The sequence below is a fragment of the Felis catus genome, chromosome A3 (assembly GCF_018350175.1).
Source record: "Felis catus isolate Fca126 chromosome A3, F.catus_Fca126_mat1.0, whole genome shotgun sequence".
Classification (NCBI taxonomy): Eukaryota; Metazoa; Chordata; class Mammalia; order Carnivora; family Felidae; genus Felis; species Felis catus.
Window position 1 is genome coordinate 124,056,870 of NC_058370.1, and position 13,024 is coordinate 124,069,893.

Below are 13,024 nucleotides of genomic sequence, written 5' to 3' on the forward strand. Positions count from 1 at the left end.
AAGATACATACCCCACACGTAAAAACCACCCTGTAGAAAACCTACTGGCATTCAAGGGGAATAGATTCAAAGAAAGTATATTTTTTTCTATGATGATTTTTTAGGACCAATAATATCTCCTTCTATTTTTTTCTTAAATGTGGGCTGCATGTTTCAAATATGTAAAGCATATAGTTAAGATAGAATTCTCCTGGCTTTTACAATGAAAATACTTATGTCCTGCGGTTACTAATCTAACGAAATATAACATCTCTCCTCTACAGTTGTGGGAACACACAAAATTGAAGATGGCGTGTTATTCTATAGGACAAAGGGAACATTCGCACACCATGACATCAGTGCGGAATATAAAGAAGATAACAAGTATCGAGGACTTTGGTATGGAACTTTTGTGGAAATCTCATGCCTTTTCAAATCATTCTGATTTTTTCCATGTCCATACCCCTTTCATGATGGCGCATCTGCTCTTCTCCTTTCAGGGACTGGAAAGAAGACATTCGTCTCGACATCACCAGCCCAACATTCACTGATGTCCATCTGCACTACCAACTAAATAAGAATAGCCTCTCCTCCTCAGTGTCCTCCCCAGCCATAGGCACTGTGGCCTTGGACTTGGAAGGCAATAACAATACCTTAAAATGGAACTTGTACTACCGCCCTCAGGTGAGTCCCATCTAATGGATTACTCACCCCAAGAGTGAGTAGAGAATTTGGGCAGATCAGAAAGCCTCTCCAAGGCTTTCCCAAAGTAGATGAAACCAAGCAATGAACCGGTTCAACTTTTTCTCTGAGAAACTATTCTCCAGAATGTATTACAATTATTTTATTGATTATAATTAGATGCACACACAATCCTATTTCCACAATTATTTTATTAGTTTTCAGCAAATTTATAAAGATGAGGTTACGGAGCACCTGGATGGCTCTGTCAGTTAAGCATCCAACTTTGGCTTAAGTCACGATCTTGTGGTTAGTGAGTTTGAGCCTCGCATCAGGCTCTGTGCTGACAGCAGGCCTGAAGCTTACTTCAGATTCTGTGTCTCCCTCTCTCTCTGCCCCTCTCCTGCTCGCATTGTGTGTGTGTCTCTCTCAAAAATAAATAAACATTAAATTAAAAAAAAAAGAAAGATGAGGTTATGTCTCATCACCTAAATCATGAGCAAAGTCTGCCATGTGCTGAATACATTTTTCAAATAGTGGTTTCCAAAGTATTTGAGGCTTCAGAATTCTTCCCCACAATAGAAGTGTTAGTTGAGATATGCCAAATTTCTCTGATATACTCTACAAGCTCTGCTGGGCCAAATCAAAGATGCTATTAGTAAAGAAGAAGCAATCAGGTTCTACTGCTAAAGTTTGTCATAAGCTTGGAGAATGAATGGCTCCTGATACTGGTATTCTAGGGCTCTGCTAGATGAGCTCTGGGATTTTTCCTTTTTTCTACTTCTCCTGTCTCTTTCTCCACTTTTTCCTCCTCTTCCCCCTTCCCCTCCTCCTCCTTCCCCTTTTCCTCCTCTTCCTCCCCTCCCTCCTCCTCCTTTTATAATCTTCAGTTCTAAGAAAGCCTTAATGTTAAGTGTTACTATGTAAATGCCATTCATAATTTTATTCTTTTTGAGGCATATGATAAAGAGGAATTAACAGCAGTGAACTTGTTTAACCATAAGACAAACACATGAACTGACATATTAAAGATAAACCCCCTTCAGAATATGAAAGATCCTCTGATCTTTACTTTTAACTGCTAATGAAGTTTCACTATAGTATATTATGTAATCAGGATAATTGAAAACATCTTCTTATCATCCTTTTTTTTTCTGGTTTTAGTCCTCTCTGGATAAAAAACTCAACATATTCAAAACTGAGTGGAGGTACCAGGAATCTGATGATAAAAGTCAGATCAAAGTCAGCTGGGAAGAAGAGGCAGTGTCTGAACTACTAAGCTCTCTCAAAGACAATGTGCCCAAGGCCACCGGGGTCCTTTATGACTATGCCAACAAGTATCACCAGGAGTACACAGGACTCAATCTGAGAGATGCTTCTTTAAAATTGAGAAGAAGTCTGCAGAACAGTGCTGAGTGGGCCTATGAAAGCACCATGAGGCAGACTGATGAGGTAGATATGGGGCTCCAGAGGGTAGCCAGGGCCACCACTAGAACCTACCAGCAGTGGAAGGACAAGGCCCAGGATCTGTACCATGAACTGTTGGCTCAGGAGGGCCAAGCTGATTTCCAGGGACTCCAGAATAAGGTGTTTGACAGATTAATGGGAGTTACTCAGGAATACAAAGACAAAGTCAGTCATCAGGTTGCCTCATTGATTGACTTCCTACAATTCACCAGATTCCAGCTCCCAGGAAAAGCCGGGACATACTCTAGAGATGAACTCTTCACTATGGTCATGAGGGAAGTAGGGCAGGTGCTGTCACAGGTATATTCAAAAATCCATAGTGGGTTAGAAATACTGTTTTCCTATTTCCAAGACCTGATGGAGAAATCTGAGCTAATCAAGGATGTAGAGATTAAATTTCCTTTTAATTCAGAGAGCTATAAACTAAGAGATGTTGTCTTGGAGTTTGGGAACCTGTTGAAATCTTTATCACAAAACATCCAGGATGCACTTAATAACCTTCAGTCTATCAAGACTACAGAGATGCTAAGTCATCTTCAGAGATATTTAGAAAGAGCTTTCCAAGAGATAGAAGAAGAAATTCAACGCTTAAAGGGAAAGAAATTTACTTATCTCATTAATGATATTCAACACGTGATCAATAGAATCTTCAAAAAATATATTCCAACTGCTTTTACATTCCTGAAAATTAACTTTGACAAGTTTAATGAACTTGTCCAAAACCAACTCCAGGAAGCTTCTCAACAGTTACAACAGCTCCATCAGCTCATAAAGGATCTTCACAAAGAATATGTTGATCCAACTGTGGTCAGCTGGACATCAAGGTATTATGAACTTGAAGAAAAGATCATCAGCTTGATCAAGAACCTAGTGGATGTCCTTATGGACTTCCATTCCAAATACACTATCAGTACTGCTGGTTTGATTTCCCAACTCTCAAATCAAGTTGAGCAGTTTGTGCAGAAAGATATCCAGGAATACCTTAGCATCCTTACTGATGCAGATGGAAAAGGGAAAGAGAAGATTGCAGAGCTTTCTACCAGTGCTCAGGAAATAATTAAAAGCCAGGCCACTGCAATGAAGGAAATCATTTCTGATTACCACCAGCAGTTCAGATATAAACTACAGGATTTTTCAGACCAACTCTCTGATTACTATGAAAAATTCATTACTGAGTCCAAAAGATTGATTGACCTGTCCACTCAAACATACCACATGTTTCTGAGATATATCACTGAATTACTGAAAGAGCTACAATCGGCCACAGTCAATAACATGATCCCCTCCATAAAGGTTTCTCCAGGAGAATTTACTATCACCTTTTAATTTCTTATGCAATTCTCATTTATTCTTCCATTCCTATTAAACTTTAATATAGTAGGGGGAAAACTCAAACTGTATGTATTAATATAACTATACAGTGAGCCAGCCTCGTGGCAAGCAGCTGACTATAAGCAGAAGCACACATGAACTGGGTCTGCATTGAAGCTGGCGTCAGATCGCTAAAGGTCTCTGAACTCTGGGAAATAACTTTTTTTTGCAAGTTAAAGAAAATCAGTATCTGAGTTGTTTTACTAAACTTGGGGGAGGGAAAACAAATAAATGAATTCTTTATTGTGTATCATAGCACTCAATTTGGCTCAATCATATTGAAAGATAGCAAATGTCTGGCATTTCAAAACCTGTCAAAGAATACATACTGAGTTTAGAGTAATAGAATAAAAGGGGAAGGGAGAATTTGAGGAGAGAAATATTTTGCCACCTAAAAAATAAAAAGGTAACTGATATCAGGAATTGTATTTGCCAACTGAAAAGGAAAAACTATTTGCAAAAGCTTTCACATAATTTGATCCCAAGAAGCATCTCATTTGTCTTCATGTGCCACACAGTCTTCCTCACCCACAGTCTGCTCTTTCCAGGCAAGGCTCTCTGCTAGGCTGAGATCAACCAACAGGCTTTTTATTTCACTTAGCCTGCCAGAAATTGAGAAAGGATGACTAGGAAGTCCTGGCCCCCAGGGCTTCATGATAATAGGGACCTCAGATGTCTCCCTGCAGCTTAGCCAGGATCCATTCAAGGCACAGAAAGTAAGTGTGGAAAAGGGGGCATGGGGATATGTACTCCTAACATTTCTGGGATCAAGCATACATTTATGTTCTTGAATTTCCTCATTTCTCCACATTTAATATCTAACAATCCAAAGTATAATCAAAACCCAAGGATTTCTCCTGCCACATCCACTTATCTCAAGCTCTATTTTTAAACACTGGCAACCCCCAGGCAGAGCATCCAAGCTGAGATCTATTAAGGGAAAGCTACAGAGAACCTATGTATCACTAATATCTTTGGGAATATCTAATATCTACCATCACTAATATCTTTGGGATACCTTTCCTTTCAATAGTGTTGAATAACAAAAGAAGGGTGTGACCTTTGGGGAATAGGAAATTGTAGATTACTAGCCCCTCCAAGTCCTATATGAGGTTTGTTTGGAAAAGACCCTCTACATCCAAAAACGCCTTCAACCTCCACCATATTTCATAAAGCTTTCACATTCCCTTCATGAAGGTCACTGTTAAAATACACAAGCATTACCTGTAAAAGAAAAACACATTCGTGTATTTCTGTCTTAACAGGATTCTTTGGAACTGAGAAGCCAGAAAGAGTCCTAAGGAGGTAGAATATATGGTAGTGATGAATCTTGTACTCGGGGAAAGTCTGTTGGATAGTCAATCAATGGATGGCATTGATTCAATGGATGTCCATCTGATGGGTGGACAGGTAGATGGATGGATGGATGGATGGATGAATGGACAGATAGTTGAGAGAATTGATGAGTGGGTAAATGAAGGCTCAGTTCCAAATGTGATAGCAGGAGGAAAATTAGGCCCAGGTCCCAGGGCATCACATGAGTGGTCCTAGGCATAGTCCTAGGAGAGTTTCCCTGATGAGCAAGAATGTACTGAGTAGCAAGAATGTACTAAGAGTTCAAACTGAAAGGTGGTCTTGACTTATGGCTTAAATTGGAGGGGAAGAAGGAATCCAAGGTATCTGGTATTCATGTAATAATATCTGTATCTAGGGCATGAGAGAAAGAAAAAACACAAATTCAAAATGACCATGTAATCGCACAATGCGACCTATTCAGTTCCCTGACTGGTATCCCTTTATGAGGTACTCCTGGGTGGCTTAGAATATCTTCATTATGCCATCCATAAAGGTGGAATAAGAGATACTTGGGAGGGCTTGGACTTTGCTTGGTTTCTTCTTTGGTCTTCTACTACAAATCAGGATACACCTCTGTGTTCAATTACTGGCTACACTCCTTATTTGCTTATAGCTTTGTACAACTTATTTCCCCTCTGTGAGCCTATTTTCTTAACTACAAAGTAAGGCTAGTATTTATCCTACCTGTCTTTGAAAGGCTATTCATAAAAGTCAGTTGAAATAATAGGTATGAAAGAGCTTTGCAACCTTTAATGTTGTACAGATAAGAAGTGCCATGATTATTAGGTGATAATGTAAATGCGTTTATGGCAAGGAGATAAAATAGAGGGAAGGAGACCTATCCGGTTCAATAAACATTCATTAAATGCTTCTATACGCTAAGCACAAAGGATCTAGAGAAGAGATAAAGGTCATTAAGATGCAGTTCCTAGATATCTGTCCATTTATCAATCATAGGTGGAATGTGTTCTCTCCTGATGGGTATAAACAAAGCAACTACGAGGGTCTATAATAAGAAAGAATGAGAATCAAGAAGTTTTCATGGAGAATGTTGGAATGAATCTTGAAGATACATTGATAAGTGATAAGGGAGAGAGGGTATTCTACATGAATAAAAACATGAGGAAAAAAAGAATAGGTGGGTGTGTTTGAGAGACACTGGATCATCTAGTGGCCAGAGCACAGGAAAAGTAAGGGGAGGCGGGATTGGAAAGGCAAGATTGGCAGTATTGCAGAGAGCTCAAAAGCCAGAGTTAAAGGTGGTAACTTCTTTGCTGGACAAGGGCATCCAATGAGGGTTTTGGAGCAGGAAGGGTGATAGGAGTTGTGATTTAAGAAAACTGATAGGATAATTCATGCAAGATAAATTGTAATGGGATGAACACGGATATGAAGCTGTGCCAGGGTCCAAATGAAAGATGCTGAGTGCCTTAGTTACCCAAGTCATAGTTTCTAGGAATGGTGAGAAAGGATAGAATATGAGAAGCATCATGAAGTCCTAATTGATAGAACCAAGGGGCTCATTGTTTAGAACAGAAGGGATGGGTTCAAAAGCTATAAGAAAGGGAGCTGCCTTGGCAAATCTCTGGAACCAAGAGGGTACCAAGGGGTACAGGGGACACCAGAAGAAGAAGGAAGAAGAAAGAGTAAAGCACACTTGGAGTTGTGAGATTTTGAAACTGCATGATCTGTAGGAGCCATGGGGCATCAATAGAAACAGGAGGAATGTGTTGGGGGCAGATTATTGGTGTAAGGCATGGACTCCTAGACTATCACAGCTGGAAAGCAACTGTGGTAACTTTCAAGTTGCAGTGGTGTGCCTAAGCAGAAATAACTAGCAGGATATTAAGCTGCAGATGTGGGCAAGAGAGACAATATTCAAAGGAATAGCAACAAAGGAGAATTTTAACTGAATGTTGTATTAATTTTATGACCTTATAGGTATCTTTAGAAACTTAACAAGAAAACAGAGTTTGTTTTTCTCATGCAATTAATTAGGTATTATCTTGAGACTGAACCAACATATACATCTAACTTTTTTCTGAAGAAGTAATTTAAATTTATTGTGAGAAGAAAAAAAGAATGAAATATTTTTTATGAAATATAATCTTTTGTCAAATTGGTTTCCATAAAACACCCAGTGCTCATCCCAACAGGTGCTCTCCTCAATGCCCATCACCACTTTCCCCTCTGCCCCACCCCATCAACCCTCAGTTTGTTCTCAGTATTTAAGAGTCTCTTATAGTTTGCCCCTCTCCCTCTCTGTAACTTTTTCCCCCTTCCCCTCCCCCATGGTCTTCTGTTAAGTTTCTCAGGATCCACTTACGAGTGAAAACATATGGTATCTGTCTTTTTCTGCCTGACTTACTTCACTTAGCATAATACCCTCCAGTTCCATCCACGTTACTGCAAATGGCCAGATTTCATTCTTCTCATTGCCAAGTAGTATTCCATTGTATATAATAAACTACATCTTCTTTATCCATTCATCAGTTGGTGGGCATTTAGGCACATGTACCCCAATGTTTATAAAAACGCTTTCAACAATAGCCAAATTATGGAAGAATGAAATATTTTACTGCCTTTTTTTTAATTGTGGTGAAATATATGTAACATGAAAGTTGCCATTTTAACCATTTTTAAGTGTACACTCAGTAGCATTAATTACATTCACAATGTTGCACAGCTATCACTATTTCCAAAACTTTTTCATCATCCCAAATAGAAACTCTGTACTTATGGAGTAATAATCTTTTAAAAACATACTATGAAGATGCCTGGGTGGCTCAGTTGGTAAAGCATCCAACTCTTGATTTGAGCTCAGGTCATGATCTCACACTCCTGAAATTGATCCTTGGGTCAAGCTCTACACTAGGTGTGGAGTGTGCTTAAGATTTTCTCTCTCCCTCTGCCTCTGCCCCTCCCCCCTTCGAGCACACATGAGAGCATTCTTTCTCCTTCTCTCAAAAACCAAACAAAAATGCTATCAGATGATGTGGAAAATCCTACTATAAACACAGATATTCTTTCTGTAAAACCAACCTTTCAAACCAAAGGAGAAATGAAATAATGGAGCCCAGCCTGAGGCCCTGGAACTTTGGAAGCATGATCAAGCTGTGTGCTTTAGTTTGACTCCCAGTATCTGCTTGGAGTAGTCATGCTGTCTCCACAATATTGTAATTAATGGGTTAACTGGGAGTGGGCCCCACCAGATGCATTTAAAGCTAACTCCATTTTTTTTTTTTTTTTTTGCTTTTCACTTTAAGGCTGGTTAGTTGAAGAGCCCAATGGCCCTTTATTGGTGAGCTGAGCAAAGCCCCCTTCACTTTTTATTCTAGGTCCCCTTCCTGGCCCTAATTGATGACTTAGTCCCCATTAAGTCAGAGAAGGGACCAAGCTGGCCCTCAGATAGAGCCTGCAATATGGGAACCAGAGTGGACAAACAGATGTTCCCTCTAAAAATGTCTAATAACCAGAGATAAACGTGCAGAAACAGACCCTACCTCTTAGCTCATCTCTCTGTCTTGCTGTTTCACATTAAGAGGTCAGCTACAACTCCCTTCATAGCACTCCATTTGTTGGTGGGTTGGTTGGGGGGTCACCAACAAAAAAACATTCCAATTCCTCATAAAAGTTGGTAGGGTAGATACACATGTTTCTGTGAGGAGAGGGCCCTGCCCTTCTCCTCCTATACAAACTGGCTCATACCTTCTTTAGGTCTGAGCAGTGCTTCAGGTCAGTGATACCAGGGACACTAATGCACTAAGATCTGACCTTTGCATCAATTTTACACCCTCAACTAGCACCACTGAGGCCCAGTTTCAGGTGAGAGGAACAACTCAGGCCTTGGAGGTGGCCTGGTCCATGACCTGTAGATTCATGTCCTCACCCTTGTTTTTAAGCTATGGCTAGGGCTGTAGCTATGCAGCATGCACTAAGCTGCACTAAGAAGAGGTATTTAGAGTTTAGACTCTAAACTAGAGTAGCCTAAGGGAAGGGTATCAGCAAACCACCCAACTTCACCCCTGGATCCCCAAGTGAACTCCACTGCCTCTCTGCTTTTCCATCAAGTGGGATCCACTCAGGCTGACATGTATGTCCCTCTAGAGCAGTGGGGAGGCCAGAACAGCTCCAGGAGCCATTTATAGTGGGGCTGTGCTGGTTGGCTGGGCCCTGTGGTCATTAGAACATTCTAGAATTACATGATGTACTAGATGATCATAGAAACAGCAGCAAGAATAGGGTAAAGTGTTGCCTATAGCTCTACTCAGCTGAATCAGGGAATCCTGGGGCAGCCTGTATTTCCCTCTTTTCACACAAAGCCTAAGCACTGGAGCCAAATTCAGGCTTTACCATTCATGAGTTCTGTAACCTCAAGAAAGTTACTTGGTTTTTCTAGTTCCACCTTTAAAATGGAAGAACAGGTTGAGCTATTCAGAGCAGTAGTAGAAAGTGGTTTCCTCTCATTCAGAGGGATGTAATGGAGATTAAATGAGATAATGTATATCAAGTGCCTGGCACACAGAGAGTGGATAAATTAATAGTGTCCTATTGGCAGAAGTAAAAATGAATGATGTGTAGTTATAATTATACACAACTATTTAAAAGGATTTTGCAGATACAATATGGAATGAAAGGTAAGTCTCAGGAGATTAAACACAGCACAATACCCCTTTAATAAAGTTAAAATCAACTAAAACCACATAATTTGTTTTCTAGGATTATAGTTTTAAAGAAAGTGAATAATAGGGGCACCTGAGTGACTCAATCAGTTAAGCCAGTTAAGTCAGTTTTGACTCTTGATTTCAGCTTAGGTCATGATCTCACAGTTTGTGGGATCGAGCCCCGCACTTGGGCTCTGTGATGACAGCATGAAGCCTGCTTGGGATCCCCTCTCTCCCTCTCTCACTGACCCTATCCTTCTCATTCATGTGCTCTCTTTCTCTCTCTCTCAAAATAAATAAACATTAAAAACAGAAGAAAGTGAATGATCAACTCAAATTCAGGGTAGGTTATACCTGGTGGAGAGGGGCAGGGGAAAGGAAACATATATTAGAGTCCTCCAGGAAAAATGGAACCAACAGGGTATGAGAAATTTACTATGGGAACATAGTAAATGGAGAACAAGCAGTCCCAGGATCTGTCATCTGCAAGCTGGAAAACCAGGGAAGATGGTGATGGCCAAGTGTGAAGGCCTGAGGATCCAGGGACTGGATTCTCATCTCCTTGTATTGCTGTTTCTTTTATGCATACTGGGAAAATCCTTCAGGGCCCAGTAAACAATGTCTCTTAGCCTTCAAAGGCTGTTCCAATCATCTCTAAAGCACACCCGGGCCATGTACTTGCATTGGTTTCTTATTTCTTGCTGCCCCATGTTGTTGCCCCAGACCAAACCCTGAAATCAACCAGACCATTTGCAATGGGCTTCCGCTAAGGCCTTGTCAGTTTTCGTTTAAGTTTTACCTTACTGGCTGGGGAGAAGATGGGCCCAGCCCTTCTTGGGGGTCCACCGAGTGTGCTGAAGCAATCATTCCCTTCTATGAAGTCCTGTGAAATAACTCACTCAGCACTGGCATGCACTGTTTGTAGACTGACTAACCATCTCTCGGAAGTGACACTGAAGGCTTTTCTGTGAGAAATAAGGGAGATGATTCATTTTCAGAAATATCAAATAAAAGCTGTTCTGTCTAATTAACAATAGGTTTACAACCTATTGGAAATAGGTACGAACCCTCCCCATTCCCCACAATGGAGTCCCAAACCCTTAGACATTTCTCTTCCCGGTTCTTCCCCTCTCCCTTTCGAGGGCTGGTTTTTCTTGGGCTTTGCAATGAGCATGCGCCAAACAACAAAGGGAGGAGGGACTGAAAGTCTCTGTGTTGCCTCAGGGAATGTACTTCTGTTCCAGTCAGACCACTTTTTTTTGCCTTACATGGGCATAGGGGACCTCTGGGTAAGGCTGTAACCTCTGTAGTACTCAGCCAATGAGGAACCAGGGGCGGGACTTGCATGCTAGGAGATAGGCTCCCTGATGAAACTGCCCCAGGTGTGCCTGTCTGACACCCACTCTTGCAAGAATGTTGATTAAAGCCTCCTTTCAGTGTGTTGTGAGTCTCTGGGTCCCTCCTTTGATAGGGTTGATTGGGCTTATTTCTAACATTTTCCTCTCACAAAAGCGTTTGGATGGTGGGAGGAAGGAGTTAGAATCCATGAGTCCTTCAAAGAGAGACTATCCACGTCCTCCAAAGGAGGCTGAGCTGCCGGTGGCTGCTCAAGGTGGTGGTGAGGCAAAACTGCCCCGTTGTTTCCTCTACAACTGCTCCCAGCCCTGGAACTGCCCCTGTCCCCCCAAGAACTGGCCTCCTGCCTCCTGACCACCCCTCCATGTCCTGGGAAGCCCCAGTGGAAATCTAGTCTCCCAGTTCTCCATCCAGCCAGTGGGGCAGTTGGCGGTATCTGGGGAGACCTCTACTCAGAAGTTCCTCCATGGTTGTCAGGGGGCCTGGCTCCTGCTCCTGCTCCATCTCTGTTCCTGACCTAACTGCCTCTGTGAACTGCAGGCACTGCCCTTAGGGTCCTCCCCATACTGACAAACTGTGGCCTGAATATGACCACAGTGTGTCCTATTTTAAGCAAATCCTATATACACAGAATGCAAGCCTAAAACTTACTCTGTAACCAAGTGTTGGCAGCCTGGATGTGCCCAACTTACCCAGCCTTCAAGATCTTCCTCTTTAACATCTGAATAAACCAGTTGGGCCCCATTTCACATGCTTTCCTAAGGTTTCTTAACACATGGCTGTCCTGTGAGCCATGTGCTTCTGTCTAGGTCTCTCACTCTCTCTGTCCACCCCTTTAACTTTCCCCAAGTCCTCAAACCCTGTCTATCCTACCTAGCAGAGGAAGACTCTTGTCACTGTGGAAAGAGAAATAATTCAACTCTTCTGTGGTTATATCTAGGAAGGGGGTGGGGTGTCATGTTTTATAACCAACAGGCCCATTGACCTATTTTCACTTAAGAAAAAAACAAGCAGTTTTCTTACTAGGAAACATTTTTCCTTCCTTTTAGGCCAGCAGGTTCCAAGTGCATGCAGCCAGCTATAAAATAATTTTTTTCACTCTTCACAAATAAAACAAGGCAATGACTCATCCTACCATGTTTTTTTAAAGAATCTTCTTGTCAAAAACTCTGCACACAATTTTCCTGGGACAAAGTGGATTGGTAAAGGCAGGCCCCCGTGTACTTGCTTCCTCCTAAGAGGTCACGATGAGAACCCTGCTCAGGGGAAATTAGTAAAGTCTTTGGTTTCGCTGTAAGAGTTGGGTCCTGGGGATTCAAGTTCCTGGTAGAACATTCTCTGCCTATTCCTTTTCTGTGCCTAAAGAAAGAAAACAGATGGGAGATGGTAGAGGATAGAATTTGCAGGCAATTTTCTGCTGCAAAAAAAAAAAAAAAAAGTCACCTAGGTTGTAAGCTGATTTCTGAGACAGTCACAGCCTTGCCTCAGTTTACATACACATTTACTAGCTTAAATAAGATTTGGGTATTCACTTTGATAAATCAAAGTGTATTTGAAATTTACAATATATGAGAACCTGGTGGGTAATGCTCTTGGAAAGCAGTTTCCTCTTCTCCAGGGAACCATTGTACCTAAAATGAATCTTCGTTGCCAATTTCACGTTTTTTATGGAGTGTGCTTCACCCATAGTCATGTTGGTACCAAGCCAAGTCCTACTGAGGCTACTGGAAGCCTGTATGTGGTAAACCCACCTTGTAGCAAGAAGGATTTGGTTCAATTGTTACAGAAATACTTCCAGTCCGGGAAATAACCAATCAAGGGCAATCAAGCAAGTTGCTTCGTATGCATGCATTGAGCATCTTCCTCACAGAGGCCAAGACTGACAGAGGAGCAGGAGATGCTTACTGTCACCTCATCATCACGGACACATACATGAGAGCAAGTTTTCCTTGGAGAGTCAGTCACTGATTCAGCCTCCACTCTCGCCTCCAGCGAAGGCTCTTCCCGCTCCCTTGACTATGCATCATGCTTTGCCACCTGCCTCCGGCGGTTCTTACTCCTTGCCCTGTGCCTGAAACACCCTCCCTGACCCTCTGTGGCAATAGTCAAGGTTTTCTCAAGGAAGCCTTCTAAGACCAGACAGCTCTGGC

At 41.7% G+C, this 13,024-nt stretch overlaps 2 protein-coding genes across 12 annotated transcripts in view; one reads left to right on the forward strand and one right to left on the reverse strand.

The window, feature by feature from the left end:
• APOB (apolipoprotein B) overlaps positions 1 to 3,753 on the forward strand; it is a 38,471-nt gene extending 34,718 nt beyond the window's left edge. The window contains exons 27-29 of the mRNA XM_003984468.6: positions 264 to 378; positions 480 to 663; positions 1,825 to 3,753. Coding sequence (XP_003984517.3) covers positions 264 to 378; positions 480 to 663; positions 1,825 to 3,453 — 1,928 coding nt within the window. The 3' untranslated portion in view covers positions 3,454 to 3,753. The remainder of the gene's footprint in view (positions 1 to 263; positions 379 to 479; positions 664 to 1,824) is intronic.
• The window catches only part of LOC123384594, a 152,457-nt gene that overhangs the window by 11,541 nt on the left and 127,892 nt on the right, over positions 1 to 13,024 (reverse strand). The gene's annotated exons all lie outside the window — the stretch shown is intronic.